This window comes from Paramisgurnus dabryanus, chromosome 24 (assembly GCF_030506205.2).
Source record: "Paramisgurnus dabryanus chromosome 24, PD_genome_1.1, whole genome shotgun sequence".
Lineage (NCBI taxonomy): Eukaryota > Metazoa > Chordata > Actinopteri > Cypriniformes > Cobitidae > Paramisgurnus > Paramisgurnus dabryanus.
Window position 1 is genome coordinate 14,795,806 of NC_133360.1, and position 27,415 is coordinate 14,823,220.

General features: G+C 38.4%; 1 protein-coding gene across 7 annotated transcripts; it reads right to left on the minus strand.

Moving 5' to 3' along the window:
• Nucleotides 1-260: 260 nt before the first annotated feature.
• tcf3b (transcription factor 3b) lies at nucleotides 261-27,415 on the minus strand. 7 transcript variants are annotated; one of them, XM_065246547.2, is made up of 21 exons: nucleotides 26,891-27,415; nucleotides 23,347-23,443; nucleotides 21,986-22,058; nucleotides 17,483-17,541; nucleotides 17,321-17,387; nucleotides 17,199-17,239; nucleotides 16,773-16,905; nucleotides 16,646-16,692; nucleotides 13,653-13,752; nucleotides 12,416-12,552; nucleotides 12,207-12,315; nucleotides 11,914-11,972; nucleotides 10,797-10,875; nucleotides 10,487-10,560; nucleotides 10,210-10,401; nucleotides 9,865-9,979; nucleotides 9,635-9,782; nucleotides 9,083-9,136; nucleotides 6,729-6,961; nucleotides 3,930-4,067; nucleotides 261-2,990 (listed from the first exon to the last, which is right to left on the minus strand). In XM_065246547.2, the coding sequence occupies exons 2-20, from the start codon at nucleotides 23,419-23,421 to the stop codon at nucleotides 3,937-3,939; spliced, it is 1,926 nt and encodes a 641-aa protein (XP_065102619.1). In that variant the 5' UTR covers nucleotides 23,422-23,443; nucleotides 26,891-27,415; the 3' UTR covers nucleotides 261-2,990; nucleotides 3,930-3,936. The 7 variants fall into 7 exon arrangements, with proteins under 7 accessions (XP_065102619.1, XP_065102618.1, XP_065102621.1 ...); XM_065246546.2 differs by having other exon boundaries at nucleotides 17,477-17,541; XM_065246549.2 differs by having other exon boundaries at nucleotides 12,219-12,315; nucleotides 26,891-27,414.

The window sequence follows — 27,415 nt, forward strand, 5'->3', positions numbered from 1 at the left end:
TTGACCAACTTTGTCAGGCTGGGAGGACCATCTTAAACCAGCTATTGCCACCTTAAACCAGCTTATACTGGTCTTAGCTGGACTTTTCAGTAGGGTACAGTAAACTATTTAAGAAAAAACTAAAAAAAAGTGCTCATATTGAGGAGTCAAACCTTTGCAAGTTGTTTAAGAGTTTTGTTTTGAAAAGTTAGTATAGACATTTATCATGCTATTCTGGATATCCTTAACTCGCATGTTTTCCCAAAAGGACAAGTATCGAGTTTTATTACAATGTTTTCTTTTATTTAACTCATTTGAAGGTATACAAGATCCAAAGCAAGACATTGAAAAAAATGTATAATTCTGTTATTAAAAATGGCACATTTATTGCTACATTACTGTTATATACAGGACAGTTCTCAATACCTACTTTATATATATATTTATAAAAACAAAGAAAAAAAGACAAAAACCAGAGGCACTCTGAAGACACAACAACAGTATTGTTCATGTCCCTACTGCAACTGCAAGACACCAGGTTTTGTAAAATTCACACACACATCTGGAAATCATGGGCAGCGAATTTACTGTGATGAGGTGCACGATGAATATTTCATTCAAATGTTCACTCAGGAAAAAATGCTTTAGCAACCAAAAGGAATAAAAACCAATTCGCTTGCTTCAGTGAAATTTCGGACAGTAAACCTAAATCACATTACAAACCCCCTCCAGCAGCCCTAGTATTCAATAATAATAATAATAATAATAATAATAATAATAATAATAATAATAATAATAATAAGCATAAAGCAGGGGGCGAAACAAAAGTCCAACACTTTATGGAAATGTAGCGGTGTAAATGGATGCTTGTATTAGCTGGATACAAGATTATTTTTGAAAGTCTAGTGTTCTGGCCCCTCCATTTGATAAACCAAAGAAGACCTTTTCCTTATCTGGTGCAGTCGATCCAAAAGGTGACTAGAACAGGAATCCCAAAACTGCCAAAGGTGCTCAAACACAGCATTAAAAAAATGAAGTTGAAAGTATCTACTACAATATTTCTAATTGCTGATTAAATGCTATATGCCAATACTTTCAGAAAAACAAAACTGATCAAAGCAAACCCATTTTTGCATTCTTTGCAAATAATAAAAAAAGGTAAAAGGTCAAGTTTACAATAAAAGTAAGTTTAGGCACTAACAAGGCATCACTCTCAAAAAATGACAAGTCTTGAGAATAAGAAGGCCACAATATATAAATGTTTAACAATTCATTGTTTCATACTTCAAAACGACCGCCTCTGGATAACAAAATTGACGGTGAAATGTTTGAAATTATATCCATTGTGGACATCGTGACAATTACACAGGTTTTAACACCGATTTAATCCTACGTACAAATGAAACCATCCGGGAAATCTCACACGCACACGTTACATCAAATGAAACGGTTATGAAGCTGCACATGGACATCTGTATCACAAACAGGTTGGAGATCTTGAAATGACGACTGAATATTTGAATATTACATTCAAAAGATTTGCATTGTGTGCATTGGTGAGACCAAACTCAGCGGGCTCAAAAACTCACACCATCCCCTAAGAACACTTCTTGCGGCATACAGCCCCTTCTTCCCTGAAAGTAGGACATTATCGCAAGGTTTGGAAGTTAACACACACCTTGAATCCCCTCTTTCATTTGCGAGTACAGAGGACATACCCAAGGTCGTGGCAAAAATCACAGGGACATAATCTTTAATGGGTGGACCCCCTTTTCATTTTGGCCTATACTATAGAGGTCTCCTCCCTTCATCACAGGACCCATGACAAAGTTCCCGGTCGTTCTGCCCAAATGGCCTGCATATTTTGTTACTTTCTGAAAATATAGGCATGGTATTTGAAAATGTCCGGCCCATTTCGATCATACATGTCTCTGAGCATTCACTATAGACTCTAGACTTCAAACTAATATGTTTTTGTTATTTAGAAATCTACAATGTATAGACTAACAAAAATATATATATTTATATATATTCTTACATTTTTCTCAAATCGAAAAAACATCCATTACATAAGTGTGAAGGTGGACGCGTGAACGTTGACCAAAATCCTGGCCAAAAAAGGGCATACAAATGGAAAATCTTAAAGATCGACTTGGCAGTTTTGTAGATGAGCTTAAAAACGCAACGTTCAGAGCCCAAGCATCGTTTTAGTAACAGAAGCGAATGGTCTGTTAAGATGTGGTAAGACGTAGCCCCGAAAATGTCCGTTCATGTTTCTTCTTTCTTCTGATTGGCTGAGCTAGCCAAAGTTGAAGTCAATGGCATTGCGAGAGCTGAACTGGTGATCCGTGACGTTGGGGATGCAAAACAAATCTCCCGCTTATAAGGAGAGCAGTCTGGAAAGCTGTGATGGCCCGAATTGCTTTTCTCCCTGGCCCACAGAGCAGAGGCATGCTGGGATACATAGTCCTCGAAAGCACCACAGGTTCTTTCCCCTTTCTCGTGGGGTTTGGTTACACAACGCACATAAGACTGTACCATTCAGTAGGGAATGAGAAACCACATAAAAAAACTCTGCTCATATACAAGCAACTCCCAAACAACTTTGTTCCATACAAGCAGTTTGCGTCTTGTATAAAAGGTAACAATTAGGCACAAATCCATGATTAAATTCTGACATTAGTCTCGTCTCACTCTGCAGTGGAAAAACGTCAGATGTGGACAGAAGTCTATTCCTATGATCCATCGTTTTAGAGAAGCAGGAAAACACAAAAAAACTGAAAGAGAGTTCTTCACATTTGTGCTGGTCATTTCGGTCGGGAGTCATCACCGTGGAAAATCTGCTGTGTCAGTTTTGGCGGTATGTTTGCGTGTCTGGGGGTTTAGAGGGTGCACTTCTTTATTCATGGACAATATGCTTTCCAAGTCACTATATGCACACAGAGAGAATGAGATCGGTGGAAGAAACTGCAGGTCACTTCTTCCAGGAGCCCCAAGAAATTTCACTGGATCTATGGATGAAAAACAGGAATATTTAGACTTCTGCATTAACACAGTATAGCAATGAAAGCGTTATTTTGTCTTAAAAACCAAATGCATGCAGACAAAAGGATAGTTCACCAATAAAATGTCTTTATTTAGTTGGACACAAAAGAAGATATTTTAATAAATGATGTAACCACATTGGTACTCATTGATTTCAGGGTTTCCCGCAACACTTTTCAGTTCAGGCGACCCGCCTAAGCTGGGAAACCCTACCGCCTTAACTAGGTCGTTCAAAAAAAAGGCCGTCTAGTGCATCTCGGACAATAACCACACGGTTGAAATGAGAAAGACGTGGTCCGGACCGTCACTGTCTGGAGGATAACTAGCCAGTTGATAAAACATCTCAGAGAATAGCACGGACGCGCTTCACACCGCGAGCGTGCACTCACGCCACACGGCCGAAATTAGAAAGATGTGGTCCGTCATGTCTGGAGGATAGCCAGTTGATAAAACTTATTTGAGGTGTTTTAAATAAAAATATTTTAATTTTCATCATAACGCGTACGCCCTTTGATTGTCACGCCCCGGCCCCGCCCCCTGCCCAACCTTACCACCTTAACTAACACATTTTCTGCGGGAAACCCTGGACTTCCATGGTCCGTTTTTTCTACTAAGGAAGTCAGTGGGTACCATAAGCTATATGGTTACAAATATTTATCAAAATATTTTCTTTTGTGTTTGAAAGAAACTCAAGCAGGTTTAGAGGGTGCATAGACGATGACAACATTTTTTAATTTTGGGTGAACTATCCCTTTAAGCTTCATTTTACAATTACCGTCACGCCACTAAATAAAGTGGAATTTATTGTATGTTTAGTCCTAATATATCCATCATTTCATCACCCTTGAGTTCTTATGACCTGTGACACATGACAATAGGAAGTAAACTTCTCTAAAATGACTTACAACATTATCACATGTGACTAACAGAGTTGCGTCCATCTCCTCCCATGCCTTGATGCATCTGAGTGTCTCCGACCACCCCGGAGACCTTTTCCTCCTCGCGTCGCTTCAGACATGCTGCTTTGGGGTTCAGGTTGCGTTCTGTATAAAAAAAGTGAAGGGAGTTGATTATTTACAGCATGTTTCTGGTTATCAATGACATTGTAAAAATGTCTAATATGAGGAAAACCATGATTAAGTTTTTAATAGCAGCTTTGAAACTAAACACAAGAAACCTTGTAATTACCACACCAAAGAAATCCAAAGTTTAACAGGAACAGAAATAAAGACAACAAAAAACTGTTTTAATTAGAAACCAAAGCTTGGAAAGTGAACAGAGATTTTATAATCTGGATCAGAGGTTTTCAAATGGCAATAAACCCCAAATATGACAAACCTTATAAAAGGGACCCCCATAATAAAAAATATATATCCATTTATATATTTTTTGTATAAAAACATTTAAGATAAAGAGTAAATTTAATATTATAAAGACAGCAAATTGTTTCCAAATAATTGGCTATATTGTGTTTTTCTCTGAAAATATCTGGGGCCCCTAAGAATCTTCTGGGGGACCCCTGGACACCCATTTAAAAACCACTGATCTAGACAGATGACTGTGATCACCCTAGCATCTGTAATTAAATGTTTAAACAAAAACGACCTGATGCCTGCGACTAGATCCCGAAAGCAGCACATGCATGCGTTTAACACCGCATTGTGCATCAATTATAGATTTATATATCCGATGAAAACGGTCTACAGCGCTTTTCTGTAGCACTCGAAGCGCTTTACATATGAAAGCGGGATTCTTCTCAACCAACACCAATGTGCAGCATCCACTGGATGATGTGACGGCAGCCATATTGGGCCAAAATGCCCACCACACACCAGCTTATTAGTGAAGAGGAGACAAATAGCCAATTAGTGTATGAGGGGATGATTAGTAGGCCAGAAGTTTGGCAGGATACCGGGGCACACCCTTACTCTTTTTCGAATGACATCCTGGGATTTTTAATGACCACAGAGAGTCAGGACCTCGGTTTAACGTCTCATCTGAAGGACGGTGCTTTTTGACAGTATAGTGTCCCCGTCACTATAGTTTTCCTAGAAGGTCTCCCCATCCAAGTACTTACCAGGCTCAACCCTACTTCACTTAAGTGGGCAAGCAGTCTTGGGCTACAGGGTGATACGGCTGCTGGCATGGCTATATATAGATGCCTCATTTGACCCGCTAATGGGGCATGTATGTATATTTATCTAAGGCTGTCGTTTATGAAGCATGCGTGTGCTGCTCTCGTGAATAAGCGTTGGAGACTTTTTGAGCACCAAAAATATTCTTGTCGCTTAATGAAATGAAGATTGCGCCAGTGTATTAACATATAATCACTATTTAAAAGATGTTTTTACTGCCTTTGGACTTCTTAAAAAATATCTTAATTTGTGTTTTGAAGTTGTGAAAGGACATGAGAGAAATTAAAATGACAAAATTTTCATTCTGGGTTAAACTAATGCTTTAATCCATTAAAGGAATAGTCTACTCATTTTCAATATTAAACTATGTTATTACCTTAACTAAGAAGAGTAGATACATCCCTCTATCATCTTAGTGCGTGCACGTAAGCGCTGGGGCGCGCTGCTACACTTCGATAGCATTTAGCTTAGCCCCATTCATTCAATGGTACCATTTAGAGATAAAGTTAGAAGTGACCAAACACATCAACGTTTTTCCTATTTAAGACGAGTAGTTATACGAGCAAGTTTGGTGGTACAAAATAAAACGTAGCACTTTTCTAAGCGGATTTAAAAGAGGAACTATATTGTATGGCGTAATAGCACTTTTGGGAGTACTTCGACTCGCCTGAAAAGTCCGCTCCCCTTCTCACTCTCATAATGGGAGAGGGAGGGTGTTACTGCGCCGAGTCGAAGTAATCCCAAAAGTGCTATTACGCCATAAAATATAGTTCCTCTTTTAAATCCGCCTAGAAAAGTGCTATGTTTTATTTTGTACCACCAAACTTGCTCGTATAACTACTCGTCTTAAATAGGAAAAACGTTGATGTGTTTGGTCACTTCTAACTTTATCTCTAAATGGTACCATTGAATGAATGGGGCTAAGCTAAATGCTATCGTAGCGTCGCAGCGCGCTCCAGCGCTTACGTGCACACACACAGATGACAGAGGGATGATTCAACAGTTCTTAGTTAAGGTAATAACATATTTTAATATTGAAAATGAGTAGACTATTCCTTTAACTGGCGCTGTCCATGAGCGGGACACCCAAGTTTACTTTAATATTTTTCCTGTAAATGCAAATCTATCACGACAAACTATATATTGTTGGAAAGTTCTAAAAATATAGTTTTCATATTTCAAAACCTTTTAGGAGTAATAATAATAATGCAGTAACTTTAATTTATTCAATTGTGACAAGATTATGCAGCAAACAAACACAAACCTCAGTTTTTGATAATTTTATCTATTAAAAATAATGCTATATTGCATTTTTATTTATTAGAACTGAATGTGAAATGCTATAAAAAATATTTTCACCTCCAGACACTTCCGTAAAAAAACGTTAAAGTGTCTTCTTTAAAACAAGACCAAAATAGTTATAGTAATTTGAAGGTGTACATCACCTTTTCATCACCCCCCCAATCAAAAAGGGCTGTGCCAGTTAAAGGAACGACAAATGTTTTTGTACTGTAAAGTGAGTCGTTTTGTCCATTATGGATATTTTTAACGCCGTGGCAAAATACATACCACGGACTTGTTGCTCCAGGTTTAGTATCACGTTGACGGCCTGATGCAGTATGAGCAGTTTGGTCTGGGGTTTATCATTGCTCAGGTGCAGTTGGCACATACGGCCCAGCTCTTTGAAGGCCTCGTTGATGTCGCGCACTCGCAGTCGCTCTCGTGCGTTGTTGGCCACCCGTCGTTCCTTCTCCCGCTCGACCTTTAACTCCGGCGGCAGGTCCTCATCATCATCTTCCAGGCTACAGAGACAGAAATGTAAATGCTTAATTCTGTTTACATCACAGAGTTAACTGTAATTAAAAAGACAACACGTGCTTGTCAGCTATGTAAAGCAAAACATGTTTAACAACTTCTGAAACTGTAATCTATGTGCTTAAATGTAGTCTAGGGGTCTGCTTAGGTTTATTAAGTGTAAAGTTACTAACTTACTTACCTTTTATACACTACAATAACAAAGTTAGAAAAATTTGGACTCATCTGAGAAATTCATGTTTCTAGGGCTGCATAACAACTAATCACAACTAATCGTTTGCAGAATAAAAGTTTTTGTTCACATCATATGTGTGTGTATTGTGTATAATAATTGTGTATATAAACACACACAGAAGCAAGTGTATATTTAAGAAATATTTACATTAAATTTTTATATTTATGTATAATTTATATTATCAGGGTTCCCACACCTTATTTAACATCAAATTCAAGGACCTTTCAAGGACCATTCAGGTCCAATTCCCTCAAATTCAAGGACTAAATGTGGGGACACATTTCAAGTGAGAACAAGGTTACATCATGTTACCTTTTAAGATACATTGTAACAGTTTTGAGGGAACTCGCACTGTCTCACTACGGTGACACTTTGGGGGCGCCTCCAGGGGTAAGTGCGTCTGAATGTGTATATCAAATTTGACCAATGGTGAGGCTTAACGACAAAGACAGGGTGACGCGGAAGGAAGTATATCACTATCTGAAATATTGCCAAAGACTGCGTTACAGGGATGTAGGAAGTACGGGAAGGGAGACGCAGCGTCTCGTTCCCTTTTCAGAGAACTACAGTTACATACGTAACCCGAGACATTTATATGTGTCAAACACAACTATGCAAAAAAGCATTTTGGTATGAATCAACATTGGCATACAGAAGCATAGTATAAGCATTTAAAGCAAACACTATAGCATGTGTGCTTATAAAGTCTAGAATTTTTATGATTTTATCCTACACTACACAGAGAATAATATGGATTTTATTTCAGAAAACGTCTTGCATAAAATAGTTTCAAACACTTTAATAGACCTGTATCTATGTATTTTTCAAAAACTTCCCAGGGCCCCCCAGATTCACAAACTTTTAAGGATTTCAAGGACCCATGGGAACTCTGTATTATATATAAATATGAATTAATATACTTAATATATATACACACACACACTTTATTTTCCTAAAATTATACGTTTGTGTGTGCATTTATATATACATAATTATTATACACAATACACAAACACATGATGTAAACAAAAACTTTTATTCTGCAAATGATTAGTTGCGATTAGTTGTTATGCAGCCCTACTTATGACACACACCTTTTATTAATTATAGGCTTAAGCCCTGGGTGTAGTCTGTTTTGTGCAGTCATATAAACAGCCTTGCAAAGCATAATTTGACTCATACACATGCGCTGCCGTTCGACGCATGCACATTGTGACAAACTGCAACACCTCTCGTGGCCTACACACTACATACTCCTGTATGCGCATACGTGACCTACATTTACAATGTACGAAAAAAAATGACCAAACTTTGACTTTATGCTTAATACCTAAAACTGGCTTAAATTTGCTAAATTAATTTTTGCAAGTAATTCATGCATGGGAGCAGTATACAAAGCTATGCAAGGATGAGCTTCAATAAAATCAAAATGGCTTTTTTATTCGCTCGCTGCATAAGTCATACTATATGATGGAATGGAAAGAAGTGTAAGATATGATCTTTCATCTTTTTTTACTTATAGATACAAATACTGAGGTAAATGATTTGCTTTTAACGTTTTAACTACTTCGCCAAAACATATACAAAAAGGCAGGAGAGTTTGCCCCACTTTTGTCAAAATCATTTTCTTCACAGCAATGCTACATTCATCATGTTTACTATAATAACATTCAGACATTCAAACGCTGATCATAGAGGGCCGCTTTCCTGCAGGATTTTGCTCTAAACTTAATATAAACACTCCAGAACCAGCTACAGGCAGGTGTGTAAGTTAGCGCTAAACTCTGCAGGACAGCGTCCATCCGTGATCTAGTGATCGAGTCGCATCCAGTATTTCAACAAGCATGCACTCTATGGTGGGAGATAGACTTACTCTTCTCCCTGGTCTGATACACTTGAAAGGGCTTGAAGAGTAAACACCTCCTTTCTGAAAACAATGTGAGAGTTTGGGGAGGGAAGAACACCTTAAAACATGGTACAATGCGTGCTGGGCAAGCCCAGGCACTTTGAAATCAAACTTGGCCCCATGCGAGAATACAACTGAACAAACAAAAGCTTAATGTTTTTGATGGATCTAGCTTAGACAATATAGACTTACTTTAAACCTTTTTTTAAATGTCAAATAACAATCAAGTTTACAGAAAGCCATTTAAAGGGACAGCTTATCCAAAATTACCACCATGATACTCAAACCATATGACTTTCCTCCAGAATGTTGGGGACAGACAGCCTCAAGTCACTTTCATTGCTTTCACAGACAACTGTACAATGAAAGTGAATGGTGCCCGAGGCTGTCAATCACTAATATTCTTATATTGTGAAGAAAGTTTTTTCAAACATGATGGTAAGTGAAGGTAAAAACTTTTATTTTTGCATGAACTGTGCCCTTTGGATTAATGTGGGCACAAAGTCAGCGTTCTTGTACCTTGTTCTGTTGCGAGACGGTTTGCTTTCCTTCTTCTCTTCCTCAGACTTATCGGCAACGGAGGAGTTCTCATCGTCTTCTTTGTCCTCGTTCTTAATTTCAGACTTGTTTGACGAATGCGTTGCGTGGCCCAGACCTCCAGGCAGACCTGAAGCCAGAGGCAGCGAATAAACAAACACATCCTAACAACAATCTGTTGTTTACAGAAAGAAAAGAAAATCGCTTCTCACTGTTGTTGAAACTCTCCGATGCTCCTACAGGTTGCGGGGTGCCCGAAGCGTGAGCCGACTGCAACAAGGTGCTGCTTGCGGGAAGGCACGCGTTGTCGTCATGGTGTCTTCCAGCCTGTGATGCAGAGGAGCAACCAGGGAGAGTTATTAGGAACACTTTATTCCCAAATGTACTGTGTTATTGTTTTGAATAAAAAGCTAACACCACATACTTTCAAATTAAGTATAAAATAATAGTTTTTTTCAAAATACAGTCAATTACACTAGAGCTGGCAATTTAGTGACGAAAGCACACAAATTTCATGATGCTCAAATGTTGGATCATGATACGAGTCGTCTACTAACCATGGCAGGATGTCTGTTGCTGAGAGGCAATCCAGGGTTACTAGAGTAGGGCTGAGGGTGAACTCCAATGGGTCCACTGGAGGTCGAGACGGCACTCAGTAAGCTGTGCATGTCTGCGTGGGCTCCAGGAATTCCCACATGACTGCGCAGCACGTCGATGGCCTCCTCCAGACGGTCTTCCATTTTGTTCTGCTGTGGAAGGACATGATTGACATTTACATTTATGAATGCTTAGTGTGTTAATTGTGTGCAAAAGGTTTTAAAACTAAATACCTACCAGTGCATGTAGTCCACCCTCATAATTTGGAGACAGAGCAGTCTGACTGGAAGGCCTTGGCCACTGAGCTGTAGCTGATGAGGAAAAATAGGCAAAACTTGACTATGACAGCAGAGGGCGCTCAGGAGCTTTGCATTTATGCCTTTGCATTTATGCCTCAACCTGCCCACTTTCAAAGCCAATGAAACTACAGGCAACGATAAACGATTCTTCTGGCTTCCTTTGCAAACATCTACGTGCGTAACTTAACACAAAACGATCTAGGAATCTGATCTAGGTCTTACAAAATGAGATGGCACATGTGACTTACTCGCAATGCCCTGAGGGGAGGCCACAGGAGTGGAAGGAGCAGAGGAGAAGTTGTTGCTGTTGTGGTCCGAAGGATAGATCTGTCAGACACATGGTACAAAACACATGACTGTATTTGCACTTTAGGTTCAAACGCTTAAAAAACATGCTAAAAATAATCCATAATTACACTGAAATTTAAAGGATTAGTCAATATTCTTTAAAAAAAAATCCAGATAATTTACTCACCACCATGTCATCCAAAATGTTGATGTCTTTCTTTGTTGAGTCAAGAAGAAATTATGTTTTTTGAGGAAAACATTCCAGGATTTTTCTCATTTTAATGGACTTTAATGGACCCCAACACCTAACAGTTTTAATGCAGTTTAAAATTGCAGTTTTAAAGGACTCTAAACGATCCCAAACGAGGCATCAGGGTCTTATCTAGCGAAACGATTGTCATTTTTGGCAAGAAAAATAAAAAAATATGCATTTTTAAACCACAACTTGTCATCTATCTCCGGTTCTGTGATGCGCCAGCGCGTCCTCACATAATATGTCATGACGTCAAGGGGTCACGAATGACGTATGCGAAACTACGCCCCATTGTTTACAAGTGTGGAGAAAGAGGACCGTTCCAACATTGTTGTATGTTGAATGATACTAATTAATGTCTTTGTGTCAGTTTATTGTTTAAAATTGTTCGCAAATGTGCATTTCATATATGTAACACGTGACCTTTCCTCAGCATTACGCAATTAAGTGAGGTCACGCTGGCGCGTGACAGGACCGGAGATAGTCGAGAAGTTGTGGTTTAAAAGTGCATATTTTTTATTTTTCTTGTCAAAAATGACAATTGTTTCGCTAGATGAGACCATTTGGGATCGTTTAGAGTCTTTTGAAACTGCAATTTTAAACTGCATTAAAACTGTTAAGTGTTGGGGTCCATTAAAGTGAGAAAAATCCTGGAATGTTTTCCCTCAAACAACATAATTTCTTCTCAACTGAACAAAGAAAGACATCAACATTTTGTAGTTGTGGTGAGTAAATTATCTGGATTTTTTAAAGAAAATAGACTAATCCTTTGAGTGAACAATGTGATCTGTCATTAACTTTAGTGATTAATAAACCTCACTCACCGAAGCGAGAGCTTTTCCGATCTCATCACCCGAGCTGCCTGCGACGGACCCTCTATTGGCTGTGAGAGAGATCGAGAAGACATATTAATATATTCATTACCACGTCAATGTGCTAAAAAGGGCTATTTAACATCTGAATACATGATGGAAGACCGTTTCTCCAAATAATTCAAGCGAGTCAAGATGTTTTTTCAGACATCCAACTTTAATCAAGTTAGATTGTAATTACTTGTTCATTATTATATATTATATAAGGCAGATTCACAAACTAGAGATGACTGAATAAAACGTACACTGTAATTTACCCATAATGCTGTCTGTTCCATTCATGGATGAAGTGTGGCTGTAAGCTGCAGAACCCGAATGGAAACCATTGACGTCCGCTGCATGTAGAGGGTAGTTCTGTTGAAAAAAAGCAGTACAAAACGACAATAAGGATACATCTGTGGCCTTAAAAAAAATTACATTCAACTGCATTATATTTCAACCCTTGCAAACATACCATCCTGTCCTGTGGACTGATAGCCGAGAAAGAGCCGGGCTGATTGATGTGCGGTGAATTCCCCAGCATAGCCGTGTAGCCCGACTGGCCTAAGGATCCAGGGGGGGCCCAGGGGTCCGAAGAAGAGTGGAGGCCCTCTGCGAACGCATGGGCAGATGGGATGGATCAATATTACCAGTCTACAGCATGTGATATTATTATCATCCGTATAAACATTTGTCTTTGTGCATGCTTAGGACAAATAAAACAACAAGATAATTATCTAGTCATTAATAATCTGCATGTGTGCAAACACGCTTGATTGAAAGCAAAATGCACACATTAATACTAGCGGTGGAAATGCAAACATTATCATGCTTAAAACATGTATTAGAATGGAGTATGGGTGATTCTCGCGAAATTAGACTTATGAGGTGTCAAGAAACATTTTGATAAAAAAAGTGAATGCTATTAAAATAAGAAGCATACAGTTTTCCAAACATCTCTTCATGTACTATTTTGAACATGATTTCAAATGACATCATACAAACCAATAGTTTTTTTCCACATTTAAAGGGGAAATTTTCATTACCGCAACGTGTCCATGACTGGATTTGGGTTCTTTGACATGGAAATATTTATAATTTAATAAAATCTAAAAAAATAAAAAGCTTCAGTGCATGTTATACTATAAACATTTACAGTTAAGAAACATGTGTTATTTGGTGATCATTGGTAAATGTAGAGACATTAATAACAACGAATATAAATGTGTCCCAGACCAATTTTCTCATCCTCTGCAACAATTTTCAATCATTGTTTAAGCCCTCAATGAACTAACATTTTCAAAAATAAAATAGTTGGAAGGGACATAATTGACTGTGACACTCAAGATGGCTACCAGGTAAGCAGTTCTTATTTTTTCTTTCCAGATAAAAGTTGAAATTTTGTTTGTCATAGTACCTGGACAACTTTTTAGTTCTCATTACCGAAACATGAGTTTGTAAATGCATATATTTAATGTTATATCATGTTGCGGTTATCACTATTTTTGATAATGATAATCTAAAAAAAAGTAAATAATTCTATAGGAAATATTTTTTAAATCCTCTAAAAATGATGATTATAAGTTTAGACCTTAATCTTATATGTGCAAAAAAAAAAATTGGCTACAAGGGCTTTTTAAAAATTCTGATGCTGGACATCTTCTAAATCTGGATTTCGTGAGAATCACCCGTATGCATATAAATGTACACACCTTGCATGTAAAAGGATCCTGGGTACACAGATCCAGGTTTGGAGCCTGGGTAGGCAGCACTGTCGCGGATATAATCATCACCAGAGGTGGCAGCATAAACCTGAGATTGTAAAAAGGTATATGAAGGAAACATTTGTACGAGTCAAAACAAAATAGAAAAAAAAGTGTGCAACTGGTACGTAGCCCTGAAGCTGGCGAGCATTTCACGGTTTTTGGTACAAATGACGTGTACGCGTGTTTCCATAGTGCCCCCTCAGATAAAAGTGGCAGGGACAGAGAACAGAGCATGCTGGGAAATGCGCCACGGCCATCTCATGGCACAGTCGGCGCTTCCTCTCGCACTCCCATGAGCCAAAAAAGGAGAGGGAGGACAGCATCGCTAAGATCGAGTCCAAGTCAAGCAAGCACCCTGGGTAAGGCAAGAGCTGCACCAATATTGAGAAGAAATGCGATAACTTGCTAAATAATGCGATATGCAGTATAATAATATTTTTAGGTTGTAAAATCTATTAAAATTATATTTAAAAACTGCTACTTAAATAACAAACATACATTTTTATATGATTTTTGTGAAATAAATCACTTTCTTGGTCTCGACCATCTCTCCTTTATCTGCATCGACCTAAAACATTGACTAAACATAACTTTTTAAAGAATAAACAGCATGCAGTTATTGAAAATAACTGCGATATGTATATTACAATGTATTACGATATTTCAATATATCTGTCAGCCTTAGTAAAGTCATATCCCATAATATTCGTATGGAAAATATGCCAGTGTATTGGTTTTCCTGAATGTAGTATAATGAGTGAATGTGTTTATTAAGAAAGGTGTGCCATAATTCTTTATTATTAGTATAAAAACTCAACAGCAAATGTTCAATGTTGGAAGTTCACCCAAAATCACAACCCGCAAACGGCACGCTTTCCATAAAGCACGTTTTAAACACGTATGATTTGTATGTTTGCGTGCATACATGCACAAGCGTTTGGGAGGGAGGGTGTGCGTGAGGTTTCGGGCCAGCAGAGAATACAAATCCAGCAAAGCGATATTTCTCTTTTGCCTGTAATTTGATTTAACAGGGAGAAGTGGGATGGGAATGGAGAGATGCACTTCTAATTACAGAGCCATCTGCCTGCTGCTGGAGCCCGTCCAACTCCACAGGCAGCTGGGCTGAAGAGGGGAGGGGTGAGAACGGTGGGGGGAGAGGTCTTGCTGAAGGAGCGGTACGAGTGGAGCAAAATAGACTGGTCGATTATGTAGAAACCACATAAAAAGAACAAACGAGAGGGGAAATGAACTAGCAGTCTAACTGGCACAGCATGGCGATTGCATTCAATGGTATTCCAGGTTGTGGGTTCGATTCCCAGAAAAAAAAAACTTGCTTCGCGTGAAGCACTGTCGCTTTAAATGTCTGGCGAATCCATACATTTTAATAAAAACATGTGACTGGCCCCGTTCTTGGCAATGATCTGTTTATTGGACTCGACGAGGTCATGGCAAGTCCTGACACGTTAAGGATCAATATCGCTTATTTGCAGTCGAACTCGCTTATTTTTCATAAAGTATTATTTTGAAGACCATGTCTGAAAGTAGCGGGGGAGCGCAGGAATGCTGTGGCTGCACAAGAGGAAGTTACACAGAGTTATTGAGTGGGATTCAGCAGCAGAGAACCTTAGCTCATCAGCAGCCATTAATCTGAGCTAAGACAAGGAGAGAGAGAGAGAGAGAGAGAGAGAGAGAGAGAGAGAGAGAGAGAGAGAGAGAGAGAGAGAGAGAGAGAGAGAGTGAGAGAGAAAATATGAGCGAGGGAGGTGCAAGGGGAATCACAACTGGGTCACTTTGGTGGAGTTGGGGGGGCTCGTGGGCGAATCTGAAACGTAGTGTTTTAAAGTGGGGTTTGGAGGACAGGGTTTATTTAAGAAATGACAGTTACTCATCCCACTGGTTTGGTATATCAAGTATGACACTGGTATTCCATGTCCACTTGTAATGGTTAAAGGTTTACACAATTCATTAAGTACATCCTTGTACTTTAAGACCGAAGTATTGGCCACTTATTACATATATGCGAGGGTCCGCATACAGTGCGCATGATGCAAACCCTACGTACATTGTACGCGTAGTTCATGTATGCGCGTATAGGATAATGTAATATGTAGCCCAGGAGATGCATTGCATTTTGTCGCAATGCGCATGCGTCGAACATCCGTGTACATGTATGAGTCAAATAAACTATGCTTTGAAAGGCTGTGCGAATACGTTTGCGTACGTTAGGACTATACTCCGGGCTTTAGTTTATTTTTTTCACGCAAACAAGTCTAAAGCTATTTACACATCAAACGCGGGGCATCGCGTTACTCGCTCTAGATTACTCGTGGGATGTCACTTTGCGTCATGTGACTTTTTCGCGAATATTTTCAACTTGGGCAAAGACACGTTTGAGGCGAATATACCTTTTTTTCGCATCAAACGCGCCGCCCAAATAGCCTAATTCGCATCACCTCATTCGCATCGCCCTGCGCGAAGACGCGTCTGATCGTGTCTTTGCACTGACTTTGTATGTAATCTACTCACGCAAATCGTTGAACTCGCGTTTGGTGTGTATGCCCCATAAGATCTACAGGTTCTTATCTGTGACCACTTTACAAAAATGTTGGAAATTATTCAAAATGTATTCATGTTTTGTCAGCTGAAACATCCACAAAAAAAGTCTGCCAATTTCTCAAACCGGGTGTCTATTTCTTAAAGGTTTGTCCTTGTTCATTCATTCACACTGATTCGCATTGAACTCTTTTGGTATCAACAGAACATTTCTTAACACACATGACATTTTACCATTAGGATATAAACTTCATAAGCTGATAAACTATCCTCTTGCCTTTGCTAAAGGGCACTAATTCGATGTATAACTCCAGTTCAATAGCCCAATTAAACGGTGTAAAACTTCAGGTGGTGAACGGCAAGAAAGCTTAGGAAATACCACTTACAGAAGATGGCAGTCCTGATGGCTTCCTGATCTTTTTTGGTTGGGGGTCTGCAAAGAAAACAAGACATTAGTTTACTCCATGAAAATGATTCATGGTAATTTGATGCAACCCTTGTAGTTGTTTTTACCCATTCCTCCTTCCGAGGGGCGTCTACGGGGGTTGTTGGGGTATGATGGGTAGAACTGAGAGCTGGATTTTAGGCCAGATGGAGACATGGCATCTGCGGAGGGCATGGTGATGTCTGAGGGCAGGAACCCCGGCTAAAGGGAAAAAGATTCGAGTTAGGACTTATGGGTTTAAAACTGTAAGAGGCAGTTTCCCAGACAAGGTTTACATTAATCCAGGACTATGTATTAGGACATTTAAGTAGTTTACACAAAAAACAATACTGGTGTGCATCTTGAGACAAAACGATGGCACTGATATATCTTAACATATGTCTTAAAATTAAGACGGCTAAAACATGCATTTTAGTCTGGGACTAAAATAAGCCCTGTCTGGGAAATCACCCCTATTAATGTCCAAGAAGGTTATGAAACGTAGTTAAACTTACCTGACCCCCAAAGGAAGAGTACGGACCTCTTTCGTTCTTACCTACAAATGTAGCAAAATCAATCATGATGATGCTAATAAATGGTAAAAACTATTTATTTTACACTTATTAGTAAAACTCACCACTAATCCCAGTGCCAAGAAATGGAGAAGACAGTCCATCATGCTCGCCGTAACCCTCTCCATAACTCTGGAAGAGTCAAGTTGAGAAAATACAAATGTGGCCCAACCACACTATCAGAAAAAAACTACGCAAGTTAGGATTGGTTTTGTGCTTACCCGTACCTGGCCGAAAGAAGGACTGTTCTCACCGCCAGCCCAGGGACTAGAACGTTCATCCATACCTAAAAAAGCAAAACAATAAAAAGGCGTCAGATCAAATCTGCGACTCCAGCATACGGTGCACGTTTACACCTAATTCTTTGTTCATGCGTAAGAGCCATTGGACGTCTGGTGGCCAGGTCTCCGCGCTTATCGGACAGACTCTGGATCTTGTCCAAATCCATCACACCACACTAATATCCATGTCATTCAGCAAGCTTCAACATCACTGACCATAAAGGGAGCATTCATTCAGTCACTGGATCTCATTAAGACAAGTGTGGGGGGGGGTGTATCATGGAAAGCAGAACAAAAACAACCCTGATCAAAGATTCGCCAAATTAGCATCACTGTATAATTGTGAACGGAGACCTTCAAGACAACAGGGGTCTAAGTTTGCCACTTTTGGGATATCGAAAAAAAAAACCCATGTAATCCTTGTTGCACTTACTATGATATATATAAAAACATTGACTTTCACAAAAACATTGCGGGAATGTTTTAAAGTGTACTGGAGCAGAAATTTCTCATAATACATTCCCCTCTCCCTCCTGCGTTATGCCTTAATGCAAAGCTCTCCAAAGACACATGGCTTAATTGCGCGCTGATTTGCATAATTGTGCATATTAATGCAGTTGGTTTATGAATATTCATACTCTCCTTTTGATTTTTTTTTTGAGGTCTAATTAAAAATGTGTGAGAGAAGAGGGGGTCTCAGCCAGAGCGGCCACTGAACGCCGAGCATGAGTGATGAAGCTAACAAAGCAGAGCAAATAGCGACATCCACACTGACAGCCGTGATCTATGAAGCCCACGCAGGCAGCATGGGAAATGAAGTGGGCACAGAGTGAGTGAGTCAAAAAAATCTCTATGACAGAATGATCTTATGTGGAGAAAATTAAGTGGCAATGTTGAAAGACCATATACAACATTTTTACAATGTGTCCGTAGCATTGTTACATTTGTGGGCTCTATATAATTGGCAGTATTAGAAAACTAAACTGATTTAATTTAGTTATGTAGACAAAATGTGGATTTCTGGGAGGATACAATGCAAACAAATTAATTGCGGATAACATGCATTGGAAATGGCAGATATGTATGTAGAATTGCTATTTCTTGCACTTAAGATAGATCAATTCCTTTATAGATTCTCAAATTAGTTTTTTTCTATGCAGGATGCAATAATTCAAGTTCAAATCACAGCAAATATAAAAATTGTAAAGATTAAAGCACACTGTAAAAAATGTCTTGTAACACTTACATTTTTAGGATTAATCAACTTAACTTTGCAATTACTTTCAACTTTCTTGAACTTACTTCAACTGTATTTTTAATTTAGTTCAATTAGCACAAGTTGTTTTTATTATGTATATCAACACCTCACAAGTCAAAAGGGGTTTAAATTAATGTTAAATTAAAATGGATTAAAAACGTAAAAATGTATGTGCAACAAGGAATTTTTACAGCGTACAGACTAGGGATGCATAACCCTTAATCGCGATTAATCTATAGCAGAACAAAAGTTTTTGTTTACATCATATATATGTGTGTGTGAACTGTGTATAATAATTATGTATGTAAATATAAATATGCACACATGCATGTATAATTTTAAGAAACAATGTACATTTATAAATTAGGTATTTATATATATATATATATATATATATATATATATATATATATATATATATATATATATATATATATATATATATATATATATATATATATATATATATAATATAAATCATACATAAATATACAAATGTATATACACATGTAAACATTTCTTAAATATATACATGCATGTGTGTGCATTTATCTATACAAAATTATTATACGCAGTTCACACACACATATATCATCTGAACCAAAACTTTTATTCTGCTATAGATTAATCGTGATTAATCATTATGTATACCTAGTACAGACTGAATTCATGTTATGTCAGCTTCCGTGCATATTTTAATGGTGAAAATGTAGTATATAAAAAGTATCAACCAAATTAAACAATATCCTCAAAGAATTAAAACTCAAGTTGTGTATGTGCAAATGTGCAGAGGTGCGACCGGGGGAAATAGGCCCTGTCCTTTCCTAACGCTGTCCTCAGTAGTTGACGTGTTGGGCAGCTGTAGAGGTGAGCGAGGGGACGCCTAGTGAAGCCCTCCCATGCAAGCACTCCCGGGATCACCTCCGCTATGCCCGAGAACGGGGGAGGAGACGACTTAATGCAATTAGCACCCTTCGGAGCACTTTTGTCTTGAGGAACAGATGCACTTCCTCTAAAGATACTTTCTGGATTTACAGTTTGCATAGCAGCCCAAACTGCCAGAAGTTGTTCCTGATTATTTATCATAATCGAAGGTGGATCAATGATTTAGGTCATTCAAGAAAACTTACTTTTGATGATAACTTATACATAACTGGATAAAAATGCCTGCTAAGTACCTAAATGTAAACCTGGACCACATAACCAATCTTAAGGGTCCTTTTTTTATTGAGATTTATACATCACCTGAAAGTTCATTAAGCTTTCCAATGATGTATGGTATGTTGGGATTGGACAATATTTGGCCGAGATACAACTATTTGAAAAACTGGAATCTGAGGGTTAAATATAGATACATTTTAAGTTCTCCAAATGATGTCTTTAGCAACTGAATTCACTCAAAAAAAAAATAAAGTTTTGATATATTTACGTTAGAAAATGTATTAAATATCTTCATGGAACATGATCTTTAAGTACTCTCTTAATGTTTTTTTGGCATAAAAGAAAAAATCTATCCTTTTGAACCATACAATGTAGAGTCATAAATGTAATGCACAATTGTTATTTTGATGTGAATTAGGCAATGTTACTAATAACTCAAACACACGTCCCACTAAATCCTCTATGAAAGCCACGCAGGGCCTACAAAACTACGTAGACATTTCTGAAAGTACAACCACAAGGCATTTTATGTATTAAACATGAAACTATTGTAACAGAACTGTTAACTAACATTATGTTTTATCTATACCTGAAGTTCTCTAGTATTTTCAACTGGCATGACTAAAGCAAAAGCATTACATTGCATAACCTTTAACTTCAACATTTAGTGTCTCCACAAAAATAATAATAAAAAAACAACAACTTTAAAGCTCAAAATAACACGCTTCATTGAAGCTTTACCAAAACACAAGCTTTACATTTCCTCTTTTAAGGCCGATTTGCATTCATTGCAAATGCAATGCCATCTTTGTCAAAACTCAAATCCTTGCTAAAAATGCTTTTAATAAAGCTCAACCCCCAACATTCCTTCAAGTGTTCAATGAAATACCAATCGCTGTCCCTTACACTTTTGTTTCTCAATAGCGATTCAAAAAATGTGTCACATCCTGTTCCCGAGTTCATAGGGTGAAACTAATGTTGACTGATGTGGAGATCTTCAAGCAGAGTCTCACAACAAGTGACAGATTTAGGAGTCGGGGGGTCACCTCGGTGTCAGGTGGCTCTCGCAATAAAAATCTCAAACCGAGACGTTACCTCGGCTCTGCTGTGTCATCGCTCTCGGCCCGTGGCGGACCGAAGTGCCGGTGATCTTTCACCATGCTTCTTTTGCTGTTTTAATGCGGGCCTCCTGCAGGGTGGTGGGAGGTACGAGAGAGCGCTTTGTTTCAAAGTGGGTCCATTTCCTGTCAGTTGGCAGGGGGAGAAAGTGTTTTCTTGTGTGGGGGGAGGAGTGTTTTACGCCGTAGGGTGGGGGAATCGTTTGGAGACCGTAAGGCCTTTATTGAAGTCTTTGTTCTCAGATTGTTCAGAGTAATGTTTGGAGTGTCGATTGGAGACAGACAAGCGGACAAGAAAGACTCAAACGCGCCGCAAGTTCAGGCCTTGGAAAACTTTTTGAATGCGAGCAATGTGAGCAAACAACGGGTGGCAAAAAGAAACATCTGTTGGTATGTGCAACTAGTTATGAAAAAAATAATATAGCCGACTTTTTAATAAACAATATTCTGGACTTCTTACTATTATAGAAGACTATGAAATATACACATCTAAACTACAAGTACACCAAAACGACAAGATTGCCCAAAATATATCCAACGACGCAAGAAATCCACCCCTCTTCTCGACCCAACAACATTTTTACGACGTAAACTCCTACAAGTTTGTGCAATAGGTGCTTTAACTACACAGCGGGTTCAAAGGGATCCGAACTGCCCCGAGCTTTGACTTTGGATAGTCGGAGGTATATTCATAAAAGAGGGGGTTTAGGAAAACAAGAAGAAGCATGTCCTCTTTCTCTGTTGAGATGAGCGAGCACTTAGCAACTGGTCAAAACACCACCGTAATTCCTCTAAAGAACCCCTCTTTCCATTCATGATGGTGTTTATTTACATATATGGCGATTAAAGTAATGCATTTCTGTCCAAACAAACGTTGATATTAAAGTAAAGCATTTAGGACCGAAGGCTTACCTGAACCACCAAATTGACTGCTGGCAAGTGTGGTTGGTCTGTTCTTACCATTGGCCACAGGGGGTGCAAACATCTACGGCAAAGCAGAGAGATGGAGAGGAAGAGTTTAAGCATGGCGGCAGGCAGCTCATTTCAACAGGCGCTTACAGACATAGATTATTTTTCTGAACCATTTTCAGGAATTCACAATATGCAAAGTCAACTCAAAAGTTTATGCTAAAGAACATGTGCTTTTTGGCAGATAAAACCTAGTAACTCGGAGGAAAATTAGTCAATCTGAAAAGTATTATGCTAGGGCAGGGCTATTGAACAAGTACCACAGAAAAAGGACCTGTTTACGTGGATGGATGATGCATTTGTGTTTTTGAAGTGCAAAGAGAAACCCAGAAGCAGCACATAGTGCAGGGTGCAAGGAAGGGACTTTCTGGTGTGGTAGACATTTTTAACGCGAGATGTATTTCACAACACCAGATTTTGGGCGCATAGTCTGCAAATAATTTGGTTGTTGCGTCTTTAAGGTTCATGGTGCTACATGCAGTATGCGGACTAACTAAACCATCAACCATTTGTAATTAGATGTGAGATTATAATGCATTTGGACTGGCACGTCTGATTATCAATGTATTGTCTTGATTTGCTGCTCGAGTTGGTGGCAGTTTTCCAATGCAATAAATTAAGCATGGTTGAGCCATTCACTGAATCATGCGATTAACATTTTATATTCGCTATTTTTTAATGCTATTCAGGGTGGCATGGCTGCCAAGAATACATTTTAACCACTGAATCGAAATCGAATGAGAGGAATATGTGACCATGTCTGTGAAAACTCTGCTATTAAGTCATTTGTTGGTGGTTTACTGTTTTTTTTTGTGTGAAAAATAACCTTAATATATTAAATATTGACTGAGGAAGGTCATATCAAAGATTAAAATCAATGTTAAATCAATGATTGAAGATTATGAGACTGGATTTCACAGACAGGGTCATATATCTGTTAGGATTAATGAAAGATTTGTGGTCATTAAAATCAAAGTATTGAGCGATGGTTGCTGTATTTAAGATGCTTCAATGGCAGTCACATAAACTAAAACCCTGTAAACATTTGAGCAATGTACATCAAACAGTACTTCCTCTGAAGGGATGGTATATGATTTAATAATCCATTCAAATGTTTATAGCCACCAACAACCCTCTTTACAATTGCTGTGATGCGAGTTTCAATCAGGGCAGAGGAAATAGGAAAATGACAAAACGGTCATATTAGGCATGAACAAATTGAAATTTTAAGCATTCCAAAATTCTCTGATCATATCCAATGGCAAAATCAAGATCTTGGCTAGTAACCATACTCTCGGCCTTACCGCGCTAAAATCTAACAGGTCACTGAGTTCCTTATCTGTTCCCACTGTGGTCATCCTCTGCTGTGGTTCAGTCATACCCCTCTGTCTTTAAAGCACTCTAAAGGAGAGAAACAGACACACAGCTGGGTTGAGCTATCTAAACAACAGATTAATGAGAAAAACATGAAGTGTCGTTGTGTGGAAGGGCAGATAGGAGCACTTGTATTGTACATATAAATTACAGAACATTAGCAATAATAAACTCGATAGCGACTGGCAGCGATGTGTATTGCCTTTAACGTAAAAATGTATGGCGTAAAATACACTACAGGGACATGCCTCCTCCAATATTCAAATTCAGCCCAGTCTCACGAAATTTCGTTATATAGTCACGTAATTTTTTGATTCTTTTTTCGTGATATCATCACGAATTGTCGCGTTTTTTTGTGATCGTATAACGAATTACCGTTTTCGTGTGATTATCACGTATTGGTTACTCAACTGTTTTGTCCTATTTTCTTACCATTGTCGCTTCGGTTTAGGGTTAGATTTACATAAAATGACATCCCTACCCAAACCCTTACACCAGGCGACATATAAAAAATAAATCAGAAAAAAAAATGCTATAAACGAATGTATAAAGTGACATTCTAAAGCAAGCACCAAATCTAACCCTAAACCGAAGCGACAATGGTTTAAAAATAGGAAAAAGCTGTTGAGTAACCAGTACGTGATAATCACACAAATTACGTGACTATATCATGAAACCTTGTGAGACTGGGTAGTCAAATTATTGGTATATCAATATAGGTTTTAAAAAAACAGACTGTCCAACTTTTATTCCAAATATTGAAGAATCGGTCAAAACTTGGGATGCACCGATTGAAATTTTCTGTACGGTGGAGTCTGTTTATTAACGTTTATGCGATTGCGCGCTCCACATGTGCGTACGATCTTGCAAAGCATAGTTTATTGTACTTGAAAGTGTACGCAGACGTTTGACACCTGCCTATTGCATCTCCTGTGCTATACTCCTTTTTCCTGCACACGCGACCTACACGTAAAATTTACACAAGATTTCAAAAATCCAGCAATGCGGGTACAGTACACCTGCATTCTTCAGATGACAAAACCTTTGTGTACGCATAAAAAAAAAAAAAAACGGACCACACTTCGCCCTTTAGAATAACATCCGCTGATGCCGATAGTTTTGTATTTTACTTCGTGTTTCTGCAATTCTTGTCATAATTACACAATACAAAATAATCACACAGCATGAGTTCTGATGCATGATCTGTGGATGTACGATAGTGAGAAAAATGCTTTTATCTGCCGATACTGATTACAGGGCGATATATCGGTGCATCCCTAATCAAAACCCTTGCTATGCTTAACTGTATGTTAAATTAAAAAAACAAACTCCTTATAACCAATCACAAATGACAAAACAGTATTGCTTTTGTAAGCAAACATTTAAATGAATTCATTAACTACATATTGCTTCCGGATGCTTCCGGAAAGACCACTGCCAAGTTATTACTGCACAAGAATTCAATCCTAAACTAAAACTTGCCTGAATATAACGCATGTTGATTATAAACAACTGAATGTGTTTTACGCCAAATATTAAACAGGTTAGCATCACTTGCTCGATCTGTTCAGGTGATAGCCTACTCTTTAGAAAGACAGTGCTTGTTTATTTGTACTAAACCCAGTGATGCCACATCGATTATTTTTATTTGCAATATATTTTGTTATGCAACGTAAGACCAGCAATGAAACAAATAAATCGACAATAAAATTAAATCAGTTTCCATGAAACCATATCACCACACGGAAAATGCAAATCCATGTCCTTAACTTATTGTACATCTATATTCATCGTGCGAGTTATAGTTATCGGTCCAATCGATTTGCATAAAAGGAAACCATCAAACATGGAGGTATATATTTAAACGAAACAAAAAAAATCAAACAAAATTGCTCTTTTGTCTTCACTACAATGAAAGATAAACTTTTTCACACAGCAAGCTTATATGATGCATTGTATGCTACTGCATGCCAACAGGTGGTGTGCTTCTGCGGTCCTTATATTCACCGGCCAATAATTTATTTAAACAGTTGGATTATGACATCATTAGAGGACAGTAACTAAAATAAGTGCGAGTACATATTTTTCATCGCAATGCTCTTTGACGCAAACAAATGAAAACCAATAGAAAGTGGCCCCTTGGTAAGATAACACGGGGCCTGAATCGCCCTCAAGTCCGTGCAAACCAAGTCCAGCCACGCATTAAAAATATATTTTCCGCTCAGTAAAGCGATATTTTTCATGTAAAAGCTGATACATGTTACAACATCGAGCTTTTTGATCTGATATGAACAACCCAGGGCGTCGTTAGAGGTGAAGGCCACGGTATAAAACTCATATATAATAAAGACACAGCAGATGGTTAAAAAAATAGAAAATATTATCCTTAGATTTTTTCCTCAGTAAAATTGTATTTTAGTCCATTGCAATTAATGTAGTGGTCAATAGTAAACGAGCGCAACAGGGTTACCACTGAGCACGAGACTAAATTAGCTTAACGGATAAAAAAAAAAAAACGTCTGTTTAAAAGCTTTTAATATCGTAGCTACAATGTGTAGATATGTTTAACCCATGTTTAGTCACGTCGCTTTCTTTGTGCAAGTAGGGTCAAGCTTTGCCCAGACTGGAACAATGTCAATATTTATTCACAGTTGTAAACTTATTGTATCCCGATAGCAAACCATTTTAAAAAGCGAAAGGCCACGGTAATAGATCGCACGTACATTTTGATAACAGCAGGATAATTATCGATATTAACCAGGCGTCCGGTCGATAATTCTGAATTATTCATGTGTTTTGTGATAAATGGGCGACCTAGACTGGGTACAAAGCCCGAGTGTATCTCGAGTTAATAAAAGTAGCGCGACAAAATGTCAACTTTTCCTCAAGAGACTAGCAATTTGATGAGGGCGAGTGGGGGTGGGGGGCACGAGGAATTTCCTGCCAAAAAACATGCAACGAAGTAACTAAATTAACCAAAGGCTTGGTGGAAAGGAGATCTGGGTACAAAGCACTACAAACTCGATACTAAATGAGATTGCAAGAAATGAAAAAACAATAAAAATAAACACAAATTAAAGTAACTTTTATATGTTAGTAATATAGAGATATATTTTGCACTGACAGCTCTTGCCATTAACTATTTAGGAAACTCCGTGAAACCCACAAAGTCACGGTCAGCGCCCCATAAAACTAATCCTTACTTTGATAAAAGGACAAAGGAGTCATTTCTGTTAGGATAGAAGTGGGTTAAAGACCACCAGCCCAAAAAAACTGGGCAGGACTTCCCACCACAGCCACCACGCAAAAACTCCGCATCCCCCCACTTCCATAACCAGACATCCCAAAAACTTGTTAAATGGGCGATGGAAGTTCAACATGCATTAATGTGACTTCTCTGATCTAAATGTGAGACTGAAACACTTGAGTTTGCAACCCTTTAAAACACCACACAACAGCCAAAACAAGCATTACCTCTGTTTTTAAGATGCCTCACATCCAATAGTAAAAAAGAAATGTTGAGTCTCGTAGGGAAAAACCATAAAACTTGGACGAATTTGAAGCGCGGCACATTAAAAGCGTTGGTTAGGCGCAACAATGTATGTTATTCCTCCTTTGACATCGCCCTACAAAACATCAACGCCATAAATACAATGTTGCAGGTCTGTATCCAAACAATCCCGCGCCGCGACTTCCTTTATGTTGTTACAATTGAGGTAAATTCATTCTTCTAGTAGACATCTTGACCACCTCCATCCACATTGTGAGCAGCAACAATGTATTCCTCCGCATGGAAAGAGGGGCCTCAAACGCTAGGGTGTCCAATTTCACGAGCCCAGGAAAGTCAAGATTTTTTTCGACAAAGTCCACAGACAGAAACGCGAAATTGTGTCAGGACGCGCACTGTGGTTGTTACTCAATTGTTAATCACTTCTAGTATAATAATGATTTCAGAAAATAAGGATTGATGTTAGGAACTATAATTTCCGGCGGAGGTTG

Coding starts and splice junctions, on each gene's coding strand:
- tcf3b (XM_065246546.2), bottom strand. CDS start 23,421: ATGACTGAACCACAGCAGAGGATGACCACAGTGGGAACAGATAAGGAA. Junction 16,906..17,198: donor ACTCTTCCTTTGGGGGTCAG/GTAAGTTTAACT, acceptor TTTTCCCTTTAG/CCGGGGTTCCTGCCCTCAGA. Junction 12,553..13,652: donor AGGATCCTTTTACATGCAAG/GTGTGTACATTT, acceptor ATGCGTTCGCAG/AGGGCCTCCACTCTTCTTCG.